Below are 17,275 nucleotides of genomic sequence, written 5' to 3'. Positions count from 1 at the left end.
ATATGGAATTTAAATCGAAATAGTAGATAAATTAATGATGAAAAAAGGACACGTTAATTGGATGCGTTAAATTATTATTTTTTTTTTTATTTAACTTTTGTTCCTAATTATGTATTAGTATTTACTGGTCGTCAAAAAATAGGAAAGGTAAATAAATAAGATTCGGGTATATTATACATTATAAATGAGAACTAACCGGTTCATGCCTTAGTTTCAACAGGAACTTGGTCTTCTAATAGAACTAATAAATCAGAAGAGTCCACATTTTCACCATCAGAGACAAACACTTCTTTAACTTGTCCATCGGATGGAGAAGATATAATCATTTCCATTTTCATGGCGCTTAATACGGCTACAGGTTGGCCCTTCTTTATTAGTGATCCTTTATGAACTTTAACTTCAACAATGACACCTGCCATTGGTGCACCAATGTGTAATGGATCATGCATGTCTGCTTTGGATTTAGTAACAGTTTCCACTTTTTGTGATCTGTCAGCAACACGAATTTTTCTCATTTCACCATTCAAATCAAAGTAAACTTCTCTTTCACCGGTCTTTTTGTTCAAATCACCCACAGCCTGTAGCTTGATAATTAGCGTTTTACCTTGTTCGATTACAACTTCAATTTCTTCGTCAGTCTCTAGTGGAGACAAAAAGCTTCTTGTTGGCAATACAGATAAATCACCATACGTTTCTCTCATCTTTTGGAAGTCTTCATAAACTCTTGGGTACATGTTATAAGAAGCAACGTCGCACTCATCAACATCACCAAATCTATTCTGCAAGTCTTCTCTAATTTTTTCGAGATCAAATGGCTCTAGTTCCAGGCCTGGACGACAAGTCAACTTTCTTCTCTTGTTCCTTAAAACGTCTGATCTAAATGGTTCTGGGAACCCACCATATGGTTGGCCGATTAAGCCTTCGAAGAAATCCATAACAGAGTCAGGGAAATCCAAAGAATTAGCCAGGCGTCTCACATCATCGGAAGTTAATTTATTGGAGACCATAAATTGTGCCAGATCACCAACGACCTTCGAAGTTGGGGTAACTTTGACAATATCACCCAATAAATAATTGGCTTCTCTGTAAGCTCTTTTTGTTTCGGCCCATTGTTCTCCAAGACCCAATTGTTGGGCTTGAAACAACAAGTTTGTCAATTGACCACCTGGGATTTCATGTTGATAAACTTCTGGATCTGGGCCCTTCAAGTCAGCCTCGAAACAAGAGTATAACAATCTCATCTCTGCCCAATATGCATCTAGTTCACGGACATGCTCAACGTTAATACCAGTGTCAATATTACCTTCTAATGAAGCCAACAGAGCATTGATTGATGGTTGTGAAGTTAAACCAGACATTGAGTTGATGGCAACATCAACGACATCGGCGCCCGCCAGAGCACACGCAGTCATTGATGCAACAGCAGTACCTGCAGAATCGTGAGTGTGAACATGTATTGGGAGATCAGGGTACTTAGCCCTCAAAGATCCAATCAGTAGTTTGGCAGCTGCTGGCTTCATGGTACCTGCCATATCTTTGATACCCAGGATATGAGTGCCCATTTGGACAATTTTTTCAGCAATTTCCAAGTAGTAATCCAAATTGTATTTCTTGCCTGGCTGAAGCATATCCCCAGAGAAACAAACAGTGGCTTCTACAACACCACCTGCCTTCTTCACAGCATCTACACCGACCTTCAATTGTTCCAAGTCATTTAAGGCATCAAAGACTCTAAATATATCAACACCATTATCCTTGGCTTGCTTGACGAAATGGTCAATAGCATTGTCAGGCAATGAAGAATAAGCCACACCATTGGCACCACGCAATAACATTTGGAATGGAATATTAGGCACCAGAGATCTTAATTTTCTCAAACGTTCCCATGGATCCTCATGCAAAAATCTCATTGCAACATCGAATGTGGCACCACCCCAACATTCTAAGGCGAAACGACCTGCAAGGGCATGTGCGGTTGTTGGAGCGATTGTAGCCAAATCGTGGGTTCTGACTCTTGTTGCAAGTAGAGATTGATGAGCGTCTCTCCAGGTGGTGTCCATCAATAAAGTACCATTGAACTGTCTAACTTGTCTGGCAAATTCAGCTGGCCCCTTTTCTAGTAGCACTTGCCTCCATCCGGATGGTGGTGCAGACTTTGTAACGTTGATGACATTGCCCTGAGCATCGTGCAAATGGGGGACACTTGGATTTGATTTTAATTTTGGCAAGCCAATTTGACCCTTGATAGATGAACCATTGACTGCCACGTCGGCGAGGTAATGTAAAAGTTTTTGGGCTCTGTTTTGTGATGAAACCATTTGGAACAGTTGTGGGGTGTCGTCAATAAAAGTCGTCCAGTATGTACCCTCAATAAATACTGGATTGGTCAAAAGAGTCAATAGGAAGGGAATGTTGGTCTTGACACCTCTAATTCTGAACTCGATTAATGCACGAATCATTTTTCTACGAACGATTTCGTAGGTGGAACCGGAGCATGAGCATTTGACCAGCATTGAGTCGTAATGAGGTGAGATTATTGTTCCTGCATAGGCGTTACCACCATCCAGTCTAACACCATTACCACCTGCAGAACGGTACACTTCTATTCTACCGGTATCTGGTTGGAAGTTCTTAGCAGGGTCTTCCGTGGTAATACGGCACTGAATGGCAAAGCCACGAGTCGTAATTTTGTCCTGGAATAGGCCCAGCTGGGGTAGAGAGGCACCTGCCGCAATTTGGATCTGAGCCGCCACAATATCTATACCGGTAATTTCTTCTGTGATGGTATGTTCCACTTGGATTCTTGGATTAATTTCAATGAAATAGTGTCTATTTTGGTTATCAACCAAGAATTCAGCAGTACCCGCATTTCTGTAGCCACACTCTTTGGCCAATTTAACTGCATCTGTCAAAATGGCGTCACGGACTTCACGGGGTAAAGTCTTTGCTGGGGCCACTTCGACAACCTTTTGGTGTCTTCTCTGCACGGAACAGTCTCTTTCGAAAAGATGAACCACGTTTCCGTGGTTATCGGCCAACAATTGAACTTCAATATGCTTTGGCTTGTCCAAGAATCTTTCCACAAAGCAGGTACCATTACCGAAGGCAGTACGGGCTTCGGAGGTAGCACGTTGAAAGGCATCTGCCACGTCGTCACCTTCTCTAACGACTCTCATACCTCTACCACCACCACCAAAGGCGGCCTTAATGATCACCGGGTAGCCGTATTCATTGACGAAGTCAAGTGCTTCCTCTACAGTTTCTATAGGACCTGGTGTACCAGGAACGGTGGGCACATTAGCTTTTGCTGCCAGGTTTCTAGCTGAGACCTTATCACCCACGGAGTCAATAACTTCAGCTGGAGGGCCAATCCAAGTGATACCGGCCTTCACTACTTTGTCGGCAAATTCCGAATTTTCAGACAAGAACCCATAACCTGGATGGATGAAATCTACCTGGTGTTTTTGGGCAATGGAAATGATTTCGTCAATGGCCAAATAAGCGCCGACGGGGGTATATTGGCCTACTTCACCTATGACGTATGCTTCGTCAGCCTTTTGTTTGTGCGTTGAAAGACGATCTTCATGAGAATATATAGCTACCGTCTGCATAGACAGTTCATGAGCGGTACGAAAAATTCTGATTGGAATTTCTCCTCTATTAGCCACCAATATTTTGTTCTTTTCACCCAAGAGATTGAAGTTATCTCTCAAGCCGGCGAATTTTCTTTGCGACATTGTCTAAGAGGAAGGGGAGAGGCTGAGATTTTCCTTTTGTTATCTTCTTTTCGTTTATCTACATACTCAAGACCTCCTTGTATCTATCGAACTAGGCGATTACATATATACTTATATACAGCGAGACTCACTTACCGAGCATGACCCATTCCATTGAGATTAAGGTCGAGGACATGATTGCTATCGCGGCGAAACTTTCGCCACCTAAAACCAACCATATGCGACAGCCCACTAGCTTTCTCCCCACGTCAACTACGCACTGCGGAAAAGGCCAAAATGTCCCGAATGATGCGGGATGACGACACGCATGCCGGTGGAGCGGTCATGACCAAATTTGTGCGCGCAACTGGCGCTTGTCTAAGTTGAATAGCCAATAAGATGAGAGTATTGCCCGCCCAATGTCGCGGGTCAACCCGCGACATTGGGCGGCTAGATTAGAGGCGTGGCCAGGCGGTTCATTTGTCGTACAAAATGGCAAAACACGTGACGCTGTGTCTCCTCGTGTGCGATCGCAGTACAGATCTGGCGTTCTCGGAAACGGCACATGCGCTCAAGAGTGATATCGTCCGGGCGGATTTCGCAATACAGCAAATTGCGCAACTTAGTGTTATACCCGTCAAACACAGGTCCCTCTAATAATAGGCCTTGTGCGGGCGCCCTCGGAATGTATTTCCTAGGCCCGGCGTTAAAATAGTTACGTACAATATTAGGCGGCAATTGGCAACGGGCTGCAAGTACGGCAAGCGCTACCATTCGTCGAATCTGATGCAACATAAACGACTGCCCGTGGATCCGCACACATATCCATCCCGGTGAGGCCTGCGACACTACAACCTTTTTGATATGGCGCTGAGCACTAGGATCCCCCCAAAGCTTTCCTGTGGTAAAGTTGTGAAAATTATGCGTTCCCACGTACTCCTGCATGGCTGCCTCAAACGCGTCCAGCTTCGAGGGCGACAAGCAGTAGCCGCTAAGGGTACCGCTCAATAGCCCCACGTAGTCTTGTACCAAAGGATCGCTCTCGCTTAGTTTCTGTGCAGTGTCCTGCAAACGGCACAGCTCATCCCCGCTAAATCTCCCACGCGTCTGTTCCAGGAACGTATCCCACACCTCTTGCGAGCCGTCTTCGCGGTAGCATCCCCCCACGTTTCGATGCAAAAGAGAACTCCGGGGTGGACCAATGAGTATAAATTCTGGGATAAGGTATTGGTACCATCGAGAATCGCACGCGGATCTAGCATTAAACTTTTTATTGACAGGCTGGATACCCCACACGCGTATTTCGGGCGGTAGTGCGGCGTTTAACTTCGCTACTGTGTCCTCTCGCAATGTGATCTTTAGCGACAGTAGATTCAACATAGCGTGTACACCCTTGTCTGTTCTTGCCGCTGCCATAAAGGAATTTTTCTTCGGTGCCAATGAATTTTCTTCGGAAATGGCTCCTACGTCGAAGAGCTTGGTGAGAATCTCACCTTCAATCGTCTTGTGTGGTGGGTTGTATTGCATTCCATAGTATCCGCTGCCACAGTAACCTAAGAGCATAACGACCTTATGTTTACTCGGCCTTCTCTTTACTACCGCTGTTAACGGTGTCGGAGTAACCTCATCACTAGTACTACTACCATTTGTACTGAGCAGAACTGTTAATAAATGCTATGTTCACATCGATATATATACATATGTGTGTAAGGGGCTACAATTCATACATACGAGTATCTCTTTATTCTCTGGCCTGTAAATATTTGTCTTAAAACAGAGCTAGTCTTTAATGCCGTCTTTTTCATTTTCTTTTCTCGATGGGTTCTATTTCGCAATACAACCGCTCTTGCACAGCACAACCAAACCATATTCTTGAAATTTTCGAAAGGAAGCAAAAGTTCAAATCACTTACCACGGAATCATAAATTACAACTATAATAATAGCGGAATAGATATTAGTGATGAGTAGAAATACTTCTTCAGATCAGATTAAAGTATAATAAGACAAATGTCGCTTTTTTTCAAGCCAGTAATTTCACCACAGTGGTCTTTCCCCGTGCTTCTCAAGATAGGAGTGCGTTCTTATGCGGGAGGCCCAAGAACAAAGCATAAAGGAAACTCTCCATTAGCTTCAGTGCCTACAGGCAGTAGTAATAAAAACCGAAAACAGAAGGCCAAAGGCAAAAAAGGTAACAAAAAGAATGACCCTGACCAAGCATTCAACTTTGGAGAGTATGGTGGATTGAAAAAAGACGTCGAGATGAATATGGACAGTACGAATAAACTCATTCAAAAAATATCGAATTTCGACCAATTGCTTATACTTCCACCTGTCAGAGACGCTGTGAAAGAAATCATTTCCAAAGAGTCCCTGAAGCTACAAGATAGTAGGAAAAAAACCAGTGAAAATATAATACCGAGTCCCATTCAAACAGTGGCCATTAAGAGAATATCCAAAAATTTAATGGATCCAAAGTTACAAATACATGCGATTGCCGCTGAGACAGGTTCAGGTAAGACCATGGCCTACTTGATACCTTTAATAGACTATTTGAAAAGACAGGAGTTGGAAACTCCCGAATTATGGGAAACATTAAGAAAAAACGTTCTGATTCGGTCCATCATACTGGTGCCTACGCATGAATTGGTTGACCAAGTATACGAAACTGTTTCCAAGACGAAAACCTTGTTAGGCTTAAACTCTTTCAAGTGGGACAAGGCCACATCATATCGTGATTTATTAGAGAACATTAAAAATAGAATAGATATTTTAGTCACTACTCCGGGAAAACTACTGAACCTGTTCTCCATAAGAATGATAACTAGACCTGATAAAGTCTTGTCCAAAGTGGGTTTCGTAGTACTAGATGAAGCTGACACACTTCTAGATAGGTCATGGCTTGAAGAAACGCACTCCGCAATAAAGAGAATTCCTAACATTAATCACCTTATTTTCTGTTCCGCTACTATTCCTCAAGAGTTTAATAAAACAATGCAAAGACTATTTCCTACAGTGGTTCCTATAATGACACCCAGACTGCATAAGTTACCATTCGCTTTGGACTTTAAAGTTATAAATTCTGCCTTAAGTCCTTTCAAGGGATCCAAGATCAAAGCATTGGCACAAACTTTATATGCTATTTCAAATGATGACACGGAACCAGGGTTCGAGAAAAGATGCATTATCTTTGTTAACGAAAAAAAGAATGTTCCTGAAATTGTTAACCTATTGAATAAGAAATTCGGTCATAATGCCATCGGTTTAACTGGTGAAGATACATTTGAAGAAAGATCCGAGAAAATTATGCCCTTTTTATCACCACCGCGACCACTTTCGGAGGTGGTTGCTCAGAGTACTTCACCTCCCACTTCCTTGAAGAAATTTGAAATTCCTGATTCCAACATCGTCATCGGCAAATTGAAAAACACAAATTCTAATGGTACCGCACCCAGTAACAAGTCTTTGCATGTACTCGTAACCACCGACCTCATGGCAAGAGGGCTCAATTTCAAAGGTGTACGGAATGTTGTTCTCTACGATGTACCCAAAACGTCAATAGACCTGATACACCGAGTGGGCAGAACTGCTAGAATGAAACAGGGCGGCCGCGTATTTATGCTAACTGACAGTAAAACAAAATCTTGGGCTAAAGCTCTTCCAAAGATCATCAAAAAGCACCAGAGATTATCATGATAAATGTATATTCTTGTAAATATTATAACATATATACGAAAGGGTCACAATCACAGATACAATTTATAGATCGAGAGCCTTGCGTATAGCTTCTTTTTTTATAAACAAGTGCCTGGCTAGATGAACGCGCGAACAACAAAATAAATGATGTATTCATTTTAACATCAAAAGATTACGTTCGCCATTTAAGAAGTCACGAAATAGATACAGTAGTAAAGACAGATAAAAAAGAGTCGATTAGACAAGCAAAAATGATTGAAAAGGATAAAAGAACGATTGCTTTTATTCATCCAGACCTAGGTATTGGGGGCGCTGAAAGGTTAGTCGTCGATGCAGCATTAGGTCTACAGCAACAAGGACATAGTGTAATCATCTATACTAGTCACTGTGATAAATCACATTGTTTCGAAGAAGTTAAAAACGGCCAATTAAAAGTCGAAGTTTATGGTGATTTTTTACCGACAAACTTTTTGGGTCGTTTTTTTATTGTTTTCGCAACAATTAGACAGCTTTATTTAGTTATTCAATTGATCCTACAGAAAAAAGTGAATGCGTACCAATTAATTATCATTGATCAACTGTCTACATGTATTCCGCTTCTGCATATCTTTAGTTCTGCCACTTTGATGTTTTATTGTCATTTCCCCGACCAATTATTGGCTCAAAGAGCTGGGCTATTGAAGAAAATATACAGACTACCATTTGACTTAATAGAACAGTTTTCCGTGAGTGCTGCCGATACTGTTGTGGTAAATTCAAATTTCACTAAGAATACGTTCCACCAAACGTTCAAGTATTTATCCAATGATCCAGACGTCATTTATCCATGCGTGGATTTATCAACAATCGAAATTGAAGATATTGACAAGAAATTTTTCAAAACAGTGTTTAACGAAGGCGATAGATTTTACCTAAGTATAAATCGTTTTGAGAAAAAAAAGGATGTTGCGCTGGCTATAAAGGCTTTTGCGTTATCTGAAGATCAAATCAATGACAACGTTAAGTTAGTTATTTGCGGTGGTTATGACGAGAGGGTTGCAGAAAATGTGGAGTACTTGAAGGAACTACAGTCTCTGGCCGATGAATACGAATTATCCCATACAACCATATACTACCAAGAAATAAAGCGCGTCTCCGATTTAGAGTCATTCAAAACCAATAATAGTAAAATTATATTTTTAACTTCCATTTCATCATCTCTGAAAGAATTACTGCTCGAAAGAACCGAAATGTTATTGTATACACCAGCATATGAGCACTTTGGTATTGTTCCTTTAGAAGCCATGAAATTAGGTAAGCCTGTACTAGCAGTAAACAATGGAGGTCCTTTGGAGACTATCAAATCTTACGTTGCTGGTGAAAATGAAAGTTCTGCCACTGGGTGGCTAAAACCTGCCGTCCCTATTCAATGGGCTACTGCAATTGATGAAAGCAGAAAGATCTTGCAGAACGGTTCTGTGAACTTTGAGAGGAATGGCCCGCTAAGAGTCAAGAAATACTTTTCTAGGGAAGCAATGACTCAGTCATTTGAAGAAAACGTCGAGAAAGTCATATGGAAAGAAAAAAAGTATTATCCTTGGGAAATATTCGGTATTTCATTCTCTAATTTTATTTTGCATATGGCATTTATAAAAATTCTACCCAATAATCCATGGCCCTTCCTATTTATGGCCACTTTTATGGTATTATATTTTAAGAACTACTTATGGGGAATTTACTGGGCATTTGTATTCGCTCTCTCCTACCCTTATGAAGAAATATAATGTCTACTTAAATAAATAATGTATACCCCCCGAAGAAAAAATAATTTACATTGGAGAAGAAATCTCTAAATGCAAATAGCGTAACTTGTCCACAAACATAGACGTGTACATGTTACTTCGGCGAATAATTTTTTATTACTCACTTCGTGAACATGCTGGATAACGTGCATGATTCAATTAATTTATTCTGCCATTGTAGGGGTTCACAGAATTTCCAATACCTACTTCAATTCTCCCGTTATTGCCAGAGACATTAATACCGGTAGATACACCTTGCCCGGAGCCATTGACGCTGTTGACACTAGGGGGAGATTGGATACTATTTACGCTAGTATTGGGAGAGCTTATGGAGGCTTTCATCGTCATGAGGTTATTGTTACCGTTTTTACTACTATTATTGTTGTGGGTGCCAGATAAATGGCTATCTTGATTTGATTCTTGCATTAATTTGGTAGCGTTGGCTAAATATGAAGCAGCAGCTTCAAACTTCTGTTGTTGTAGTTGTTGTTGTCGTAGTTTTTGTTGTTGTGATTGTATCTCCAGCGGCGTGAGACCTGTGTCTTGAGACTTGTGCTGCTGCTGCTGCTGCTGCTGCTGAATTTGCTTGCTCGACACATTGGCATTAAATGATGAATTCGTTGCCCCGCCGGGGAAATGATTGGGCACCATACCTTGAGTAGGTTGTTGGGTACTGGCCTGGGCCTGCGCTTGGGGTGAGTGATGTTGCTGCTGCTGTTGCTGCTGTTGCTGTTGTTGAGAAAGAAGCTGAGCCTGTAGAGCTCTCTGTTGTTGTAGTCTTTGTATTTGTTTCGGATTGAGGTTTTGGTTTGTGAGGTGATTAATTGGCTGTGGAGTCCTAACACGAAATTTGTAATCTGTTGTTCTATCCAAATCCAAGCATCCTACACGAGAATGGATCGCACCGTAACCTGGAGATGTATATCCTGGTTTCACAGAAAAGGAGGAAGCAAACATTTCCCTCATTCTAAAATATTTAGTCCTGTATCTAACTGACGATAGTACCGTTGACTCTAGTGGCAGTGGGAAAGATCGGGATACCCCATTTAGAACCTGTGTTGTTTCCTCTTCAGGAGTTAGGTTAACGTGTCCTATCTCATTGATATTGTTACCATTGTGTACAGTACTCTTACCACCATTTTTGGCTGATTTCCCACCATTCACATTTCTTTGCTTAGACCTTTGACCTTGTTTCTGTTGCTGAGTATGTTTTTTCTGCTCTTTTTGTATCTGCTTTTGTAATTTTTGTAATTCTTGTTGCTTAGCACGTTTCTCAGCAGCTGCACCAATTTTTGTTTGATGTTCTCTATGATAATCTGCTAGCAAGACGTCGTAGGGCTTGGAACGACCAGAGACAGCCCTCTTTGCACCCATTGAATGGGACTTACATGTCAGCGAACGTGCACAGTAACCACCTTCCGGCAACTCTACACCACACTGTTTGTTGAAATCAATTAAATGCTTTTCAGTTGGGTTTCTTTGTTTGACTTTCTTTTGTTTTTTTATGGAAGAGCTGAAGGTTTGAGGAGTCCCAGTTTTCGATCTTTTCGTGTCCATATTTGGTGTGTTCGCAGATTCCATAGATGTGGATCTTTTCAAAGGGTTAAAAGAAGAGTCATTCTTCTTGTAATTGGCACCATTGGAATTATCGTCGTCATCATCAGCGTCATCATCATCTTCGTTGTCGTCGTTATCGTCATCATCATCATCATCATTGTTATTATCATTGCTATTGTCATCGTCGTTATTATTTCTCCCAGTTGATTCTACTCCATTTCGTATCGTTTCCCTAGTACTCTCATCTCTTGGATCTGTGCTACTTTTTCCAGATGCTCCCGCACAATGGTTTTCTAAGTGGTCTACAATTGCTGTCAAAGCTAAGGGTTTCCCACATTTTTCGCACACTCTATACTGAATCGGTTTATCCAAAGGATCTTCAATGAGTTGTGCATTCGGATTGAAGTATTTTTTTAGACTTTCGCGATTCATGTGATCATACTGCAAAGGAGTGTCCTTCGCGGACGACATTAAACTTTTCCATGAATCGTTGGAAGGACCACTTCCCTGAGATAAAGAATATTCCTCAATAACTTTGGGCTTAATTCCTTTAATCTCTGCATCGCCTGACCTCATTTTAGCTCTTTACTCTTTTGCGCTTCTCTTGTGTGTTCACTATTCTTATTTTTTTGGTTTATTCCGTTTTGGTAAATTAATCTCTAATGAGCGATGCTGGATATCAAAAAGGTTCTAAATAGTAATTTAGAAATTATTTTACAGCTATGAACAACTATATACGCTCTTCAGCTCCACTTTCTTCTGTTCGTAATGATTTTTGTTTCAAAATTGCTTGTACCAGCAATCTAACATCCTATATTCATTCATTTAGCATTTGCATTATGACGCACCTCTGTTTTCTTCGGGTAACTGAGTGAAAAATATCCATATGCTGAAGCACGCCTATTTATCAATGTTTATTATATTAAAAACTATAGATGGCTCGATGAGGTCTTACGTAAGTTTTTATAGTTCTCGCAAACATGATTGATTAATTGGAAGGCAATGGTAGTACTTCCAGGTAAATTGATATCATTTTTGAATGGAACACGATACCCGCCGGCGTACTTATCCAAAGCTTGAATGATTTCAGTTGTATCAAACCATTGAGCATCCAATAATTCGTCGTCATGATTCAGGTTGATAACCTCATTTTTGGAATTGAATTGAACTATGCCTAAACAGCCAATCATCAAACTGCAAGGGTAAGGCCAGGGCTGTGACCGGACTATATCAATATTTTTGCATGAAATGCCTGTTTCCTCCCATATTTCTCTGATACAAGCCTCCTCTATGGTTTCTGATGGCTCCATAAAACCTGCTATTGTTGAATACAATACAAAATCACCGTACCTTTTTTTTGATCTTGCCAGACAACACTTAGAGTAATCCGAATTGGTCAAGGCTATAATGACCGTTGGATCAGTTCTTGGGAAGCAAACGTTATTAATTCTTGCATCTCTCACATTACAGTATACATTCCGATTTTCATTAGAACACTGAAGCTTAGTTCCTGCCTCTACTGGGAATAACGGAGACCCACAACCGGGACAGAATTTGTACTTTGCTAGCCAATCCAGATACATCTTACCTTGTGAATAAAGTGAAGCATCCTCATTTGTTTGTTTGAAAATGTGATCTCTGGTCACCTTCGGATAGGAAAAAATAGGCTCAAAGTCGACTTTCTTGAAGAGTGTGCTCTCAGTAACACGGATATCTAATCCAAAATATGGTGTTCCTTTGTAAGAAATATTAGACCATTCAAAATTAAATGCAGAATCTGTGCCTTCCAGGAGACCTAAAAATGTTACATTGATGCCTGATTCATCGCTTCTTGAGCGAGTTGTGTTCAATAAAGTAGTGTATAAAGGAACTATTGCTGACAAAATATTCTTGTAAGACTTTACAGAATTAGAAAGCTGAACTAGGTCACCATTTTCGGGCGAAATGAGGGCTTCCCCTTCGATAAATGGGATAAAAACGGTAGAGTCATGGTTCAATGATTTTTTGATGAACTCTTTCGAACATCTTAAGAACGAAACTCTGTTCAAGACATGCTGGCCAAAAAAAGTCACAGCAGTGGACATTCTCTCAACTAACCGTAGCGTAATCAAAAAAAAATCAGGAGCAAAAAGGTACAATCTTTATCTTCTCTTTCGTTTCGCTCCTGCTCTTGTTCTTTATTCTTATGGTTGGTGGGCTTTATATTTCGAAGAAAAGCAACCGCTTTTGTAAGTTGGAAAAGTAGATTTATGAAGTGATAGATTAGCCCGTCTGAAATACTTATAACACGAAAACGAATGCCATAATGAAGTTGAAGATACTATAGAAAATAATAAGGAAATCAATCATTTTTATACATCTACTTGCAAGAAGCGATGTGGCAAAATATATAAAAGGCAGGACGAAAGAAGAATAAAGAGTTAAACATATTTACATGATATATTCCTTATTTTCTCGAAGAGAAAACAGACTATTTTGATTAACACGATTGGTAGATTGCTACAGTTTTAAAATCATTCTAAACTGACCTTAGCTCCTAAGTCTTCCAAGGTTTTCTTAATCTTTTCAGCATCATCCTTGGCGACATTTTCTTTCAAGACCTTTGGTGCAGCTTCAACGAATTTCTTAGCTTCAACTAATGAAAGCCCCAATAATCCCTTGACTTCCTTGATGACTTTAGCCTTAGTCTTCGTGTCGAACGAGTCCAACTTCACCGTAAACACGGTCTTTGCCTCAGGCTTAGCTTCTTCTTCAGCACCACTACCAGCTTCACCAGTGGAGCTAGGTACATTACCAGCACCTGCGCCTGCAGCGCCTGCCATGAATCCGCCCATAGGCATGGAAATTTCTGGAATGTTCAATACGGTTTTCAGCTCGTTGATTAAACTGGAAGTTTCCAAAAGAGTCAATTGTGAAATGTCCTGTACAATTTTAGAAATTTTAGGATCAACTGGCCTTACATCATCCTTATGTGATGGTGCTGTTGTAGTCGTAGAATTGAAACGGGTTGTGATAGTAATAGGAGAAATTAGCGCTGGTGTAACGCGCGTTTTCATCCAGATAGAAGAAGATCTCTTCGCTAGTATACGTAAGGACATACTGGGCGCTTATTTAATTGACTGTGTTTGCTGCTGACGGGCTGCTTGTCCTGTTCCTTCCAGAACTTACCGAGTTCTTGTTTGCCATTAGTTTGAGTTGTTTTATTGGACTTCAAGACATAGGGCGGGTAAGTTGAAAAATTTTGTTTTGGTGAATAGCGTTAAAGAGTAAGTCAAATGGAACAAGAGCAGATTCTAGGTAGAACGAAAGTTACAAAATCTAGCCAAAAGAGCAAGTTAAACTCCCCTTAAAACTGCTATGACTACGTTTAGATTTTGTCGTGACTGCAACAATATGTTGTACCCTCGTGAGGATAAAGAAAATAACCGGTTGTTATTTGAATGCAGAACATGCTCGTATGTAGAAGAAGCGGGCAGTCCATTGGTCTACAGGCATGAATTGATTACCAACATTGGTGAAACTGCGGGAGTGGTGCAAGATATTGGTTCCGATCCCACTCTTCCGAGATCTGATAGAGAATGTCCCAAATGTCACTCTCGGGAAAATGTGTTTTTTCAATCACAACAAAGAAGAAAGGATACTTCGATGGTTTTATTCTTTGTGTGCTTATCTTGCTCACACATATTTACTTCAGATCAAAAAAACAAAAGGACGCAGTTTTCATGAGTGCTCAACGAACTTTCAAAATTAATGACAGAGGGAGAGAAAATGGGACTTATCTTCACGTATGTCTTGTATGTATGAGAAAAGCACTACTATTTACACCAGCCTAATCTACCGGCAAAAGGATGATGTGAAATAACAGGGGGAAGGAACATGAAAAAATCCTGATCTTAGCACCGATATATGTAATATAATAAGAACGATTTTTTATCTGTAACAAAAGTAGAAAAAAGAATGTATACTATTGTTTTCTTTTTCTTCTTTAAAAAGTCAAAATTGTATAGATGCGTATATGTTCAGTATATAATTAATGAAGAAAGATGAAAATGTAATGAAAATGGACGAGAGATACGTCTAAGTTTGATTTCATCTATATGCTAATCTTCTGGCTTCACATACTTCAACTCGCCGTTCACCATTTTAATGTCTTTGAACTCTTCCAATAATGTGTTTCCCATTATTTCTAGCGATTCATGCGTTTGCATATCCTTTTGTACTGTTTGGTGCTGTTCGTGGTTATGGCCGTCGTGGGGCTGATTTTGGTGATATTGCAATTGCTGCGGTGGCTGCTGTTGCGGACCATATTGATGTGATCGTACTTGAGGTTCATTAGAGCTGAGATGACGATGGTCAACATGTTGAAAATCTATAGGATGTTGAGAACCGTGTGGGCCATTTTGTACAAATTTCAATTCGTCGAAGATTTTTGTTGAAGAGCTGCCAACTAAAGCTTCTTGTCTTAAAAGTGAGTTGCCCAGATCAGAAACGTTATGCTGAGTATTTAGCGAATGTGAATTGTTGTTTGGAACGCCGATGTTATTGTGGTTAGCAGCATCGGAGTGCGTCAAATATTGTAGAATATACTCATTATGTTCTTGGGAACTATTAGCAAATCTATCAATAATATCCTGGTTTTCCTGATGTGTTTCATTTGGGTCATGATGGACTGGGGGAGCACTACTAAGAATTTGGCTGAAATCTGCCTCTGAGTTCAAATATGGAGAATGAACAAAATCATCTGACTCTCCTTCAAATTCATTATTCGTGTTTGTAGTTAATGGAGAGAAGAGTATAGAGGAACAATCGTCCAATTGGTCGAAGACTTGTCTTGGATGGGTAGACCCGCTATGTGGATGCGGCGATTTGGTAAAAATGTTCGTAAAGTCAATTTCGTTCAAATTTGTTACAGTGTTTAGCTTGAAATCGGATGCCGGCAGTGGCAAGATTTCATTCAAATTGAAAGGATCATCAATATATCCTGAAAATGCTGTAGATGAGTGTTGCGAAGATGTTGGCGTACCGGTCTTACGCAGCCTTGATTTAGTTGTGAGAAAGTTCTGCATGGTGGTTCTTTTTAAGAGTGTGTCTTTATTCTTACACTGGCTTTTCGGTTTCCTTACGTTATTGGTATTGATACTACCGGTGTTATTTACAGAGGGTAAGCATGGCCTTTTAGATGCATTCGATGAATCAAGGGATATGGACGATACAGTTGAAGAGGATGCTGATGAAGTAACATTACTGTTAGTGGGCAATACGACATTGAAACTTTGTATTTCATTTGTTAAACCACAATCACAGGGGATTGTAGCTGTTGGAATGGGCAAATTGGCCAAAGTTCTGTATTCCAATTCGTCGAATTTCTTGATTGCATCTACGTCATTATCCTTTCTTAATTTTTCTTTGAATTTTTTGTACTCTTCGGAATCAGGGTTAAACTTTAGCTGATGTGAATGGTTATTGTCCATTACAACAATGCTCCATCTTTTCCTCTTTAACGAATAAGTAGCTCGTACTCTAAACGGACAGTTATTAAACCTCGATACACATCTTTTTTTCTTTGGCTTTATGGAGGATGTTTGATCGGGCGATGTTTGAGGCCCATTGGTTACTGTGGCATTAGAAGGACTCGCATATTCTAATTCGTCATCATTGATCTTGGATTTCTCGTCTTCGTGGTCCTGTCCTTTGGGCTTATCTTTTCTTTTCCTTCTCGCGTTCCTTCCCCTTTTAGCAGCTTTACACTTGAAGACAACTTTAAATGCGTCCGACCTTTCTATCACAAGTTCTATTCCTTGAGGATAAAAAATCTTTTGCAACCAAGGCTTAATATCGGACTTATCTTCAAAGTTGGGTACTGGATCCAGATGAATCAAATTGTTTTGATTCAGCTTTTCCACATGATGAATATGCCCAATAGTTTCCGTCGGCGATGTTGAGGTATGAACATGCTGATCAATATTGAGGGAATGTGTGCTTTTGAGATTCAGTGTCATTATGGGAGACGGCACTGCGGCTGGATTTCCACTTGCACTTGCACGACCCTCATTATGGTTGACTACATATTCACTAGCACTTTTGGGTAGAGCATATACAAAGGAGGATGAATGGCTGTCAGATGAATTAATCGGTGACGCATGTTCTATGTCAGCCGGATTGAAGCCTTCCATTGTCGTAGATTTTTCTGTTATTTTTTTGTTTTTAAAAATAGTATAACTGTTAGACTTGTATCAAAAACCTACGGTATAGCATGAATCGTCGTCTATCACTCCCAATTATATTATGATAATTTGTCTTCTTTTGTTGTTCCTATGGATTTACTCTTTTGCTAGGGAGTTTCTGTCGCTAAGAGGTTTGTCAATGACACCGAAAAGAGGATAATAGGTAATACTTTTTGTAACTGTAAAGAATATTAAATCGTTTTCACGGAATTGGCCTCTTCCCTATATTCTATCCGAGGTTGTGTACTGTAGCGGTTTATACTTCAACCTGTGAAAGTTATGTAATATGCGAATTCTGTTTCT

General features: G+C 40.2%; 9 protein-coding genes across 9 annotated transcripts, besides 1 other annotated feature; 3 read left to right on the top strand and 6 right to left on the bottom strand.

Annotated features, from left to right (window-relative positions):
* Nucleotides 1-41: 41 nt before the first annotated feature.
* Nucleotides 42-275: an origin of replication (ARS717; Autonomously Replicating Sequence).
* On the bottom strand, nt 201-3,737 carry PYC1 (pyruvate carboxylase 1; the record flags this gene model as incomplete). The annotated part of the gene is made up of 1 exon (NM_001180927.1): nt 201-3,737. One exon carries the CDS (start codon nt 3,735-3,737, stop codon nt 201-203), a length of 3,537 nt encoding a protein of 1,178 aa, NP_011453.1.
* Nucleotides 3,738-4,166: 429 nt separating this feature from the next.
* On the bottom strand, nt 4,167-5,279 carry PUS2 (pseudouridine synthase PUS2; the record flags this gene model as incomplete). Its single annotated transcript, NM_001180928.4, has 1 exon — nt 4,167-5,279. The coding sequence occupies one exon, from the start codon at nt 5,277-5,279 to the stop codon at nt 4,167-4,169; it is 1,113 nt and encodes a 370-aa protein (NP_011452.4).
* A 445-nt stretch (nt 5,280-5,724) lies between these two features.
* Nucleotides 5,725-7,410, top strand: MRH4 (ATP-dependent RNA helicase; the record flags this gene model as incomplete). The annotated part of the gene is made up of 1 exon (NM_001180929.1): nt 5,725-7,410. The coding sequence occupies one exon, from the start codon at nt 5,725-5,727 to the stop codon at nt 7,408-7,410; it is 1,686 nt and encodes a 561-aa protein (NP_011451.1).
* Nucleotides 7,411-7,661: 251 nt separating this feature from the next.
* ALG2 (GDP-Man:Man(1)GlcNAc(2)-PP-dolichol alpha-1,3-mannosyltransferase) lies at nt 7,662-9,173 on the top strand (the record flags this gene model as incomplete). Its single annotated transcript, NM_001180930.1, has 1 exon — nt 7,662-9,173. One exon carries the CDS (start codon nt 7,662-7,664, stop codon nt 9,171-9,173), a length of 1,512 nt encoding a protein of 503 aa, NP_011450.1.
* A 177-nt stretch (nt 9,174-9,350) lies between these two features.
* SGF73 (deubiquitination module subunit SGF73) lies at nt 9,351-11,324 on the bottom strand (the record flags this gene model as incomplete). Its single annotated transcript, NM_001180931.1, has 1 exon — nt 9,351-11,324. The coding sequence occupies one exon, from the start codon at nt 11,322-11,324 to the stop codon at nt 9,351-9,353; it is 1,974 nt and encodes a 657-aa protein (NP_011449.1).
* A 353-nt stretch (nt 11,325-11,677) lies between these two features.
* Nucleotides 11,678-12,832, bottom strand: NPY1 (NAD(+) diphosphatase; the record flags this gene model as incomplete). Its single annotated transcript, NM_001180932.3, has 1 exon — nt 11,678-12,832. One exon carries the CDS (start codon nt 12,830-12,832, stop codon nt 11,678-11,680), a length of 1,155 nt encoding a protein of 384 aa, NP_011448.3.
* A 429-nt stretch (nt 12,833-13,261) lies between these two features.
* MNP1 (mitochondrial 54S ribosomal protein MNP1) lies at nt 13,262-13,846 on the bottom strand (the record flags this gene model as incomplete). Its single annotated transcript, NM_001180933.1, has 1 exon — nt 13,262-13,846. One exon carries the CDS (start codon nt 13,844-13,846, stop codon nt 13,262-13,264), a length of 585 nt encoding a protein of 194 aa, NP_011447.1.
* A 259-nt stretch (nt 13,847-14,105) lies between these two features.
* RPB9 (DNA-directed RNA polymerase II core subunit RPB9) lies at nt 14,106-14,474 on the top strand (the record flags this gene model as incomplete). Its single annotated transcript, NM_001180935.1, has 1 exon — nt 14,106-14,474. One exon carries the CDS (start codon nt 14,106-14,108, stop codon nt 14,472-14,474), a length of 369 nt encoding a protein of 122 aa, NP_011445.1.
* A 374-nt stretch (nt 14,475-14,848) lies between these two features.
* Nucleotides 14,849-16,921, bottom strand: AFT1 (DNA-binding transcription factor AFT1; the record flags this gene model as incomplete). Its single annotated transcript, NM_001180936.1, has 1 exon — nt 14,849-16,921. The coding sequence occupies one exon, from the start codon at nt 16,919-16,921 to the stop codon at nt 14,849-14,851; it is 2,073 nt and encodes a 690-aa protein (NP_011444.1).
* Between the last annotated feature and the right edge of the window lie 354 nt (nt 16,922-17,275).

The sequence above is a fragment of the Saccharomyces cerevisiae genome, chromosome VII, assembly GCF_000146045.2.
Source record: "Saccharomyces cerevisiae S288C chromosome VII, complete sequence".
NCBI lineage: Eukaryota > Fungi > Ascomycota > Saccharomycetes > Saccharomycetales > Saccharomycetaceae > Saccharomyces > Saccharomyces cerevisiae.
This window is presented reverse-complemented; position numbering and strand designations above follow the sequence as displayed.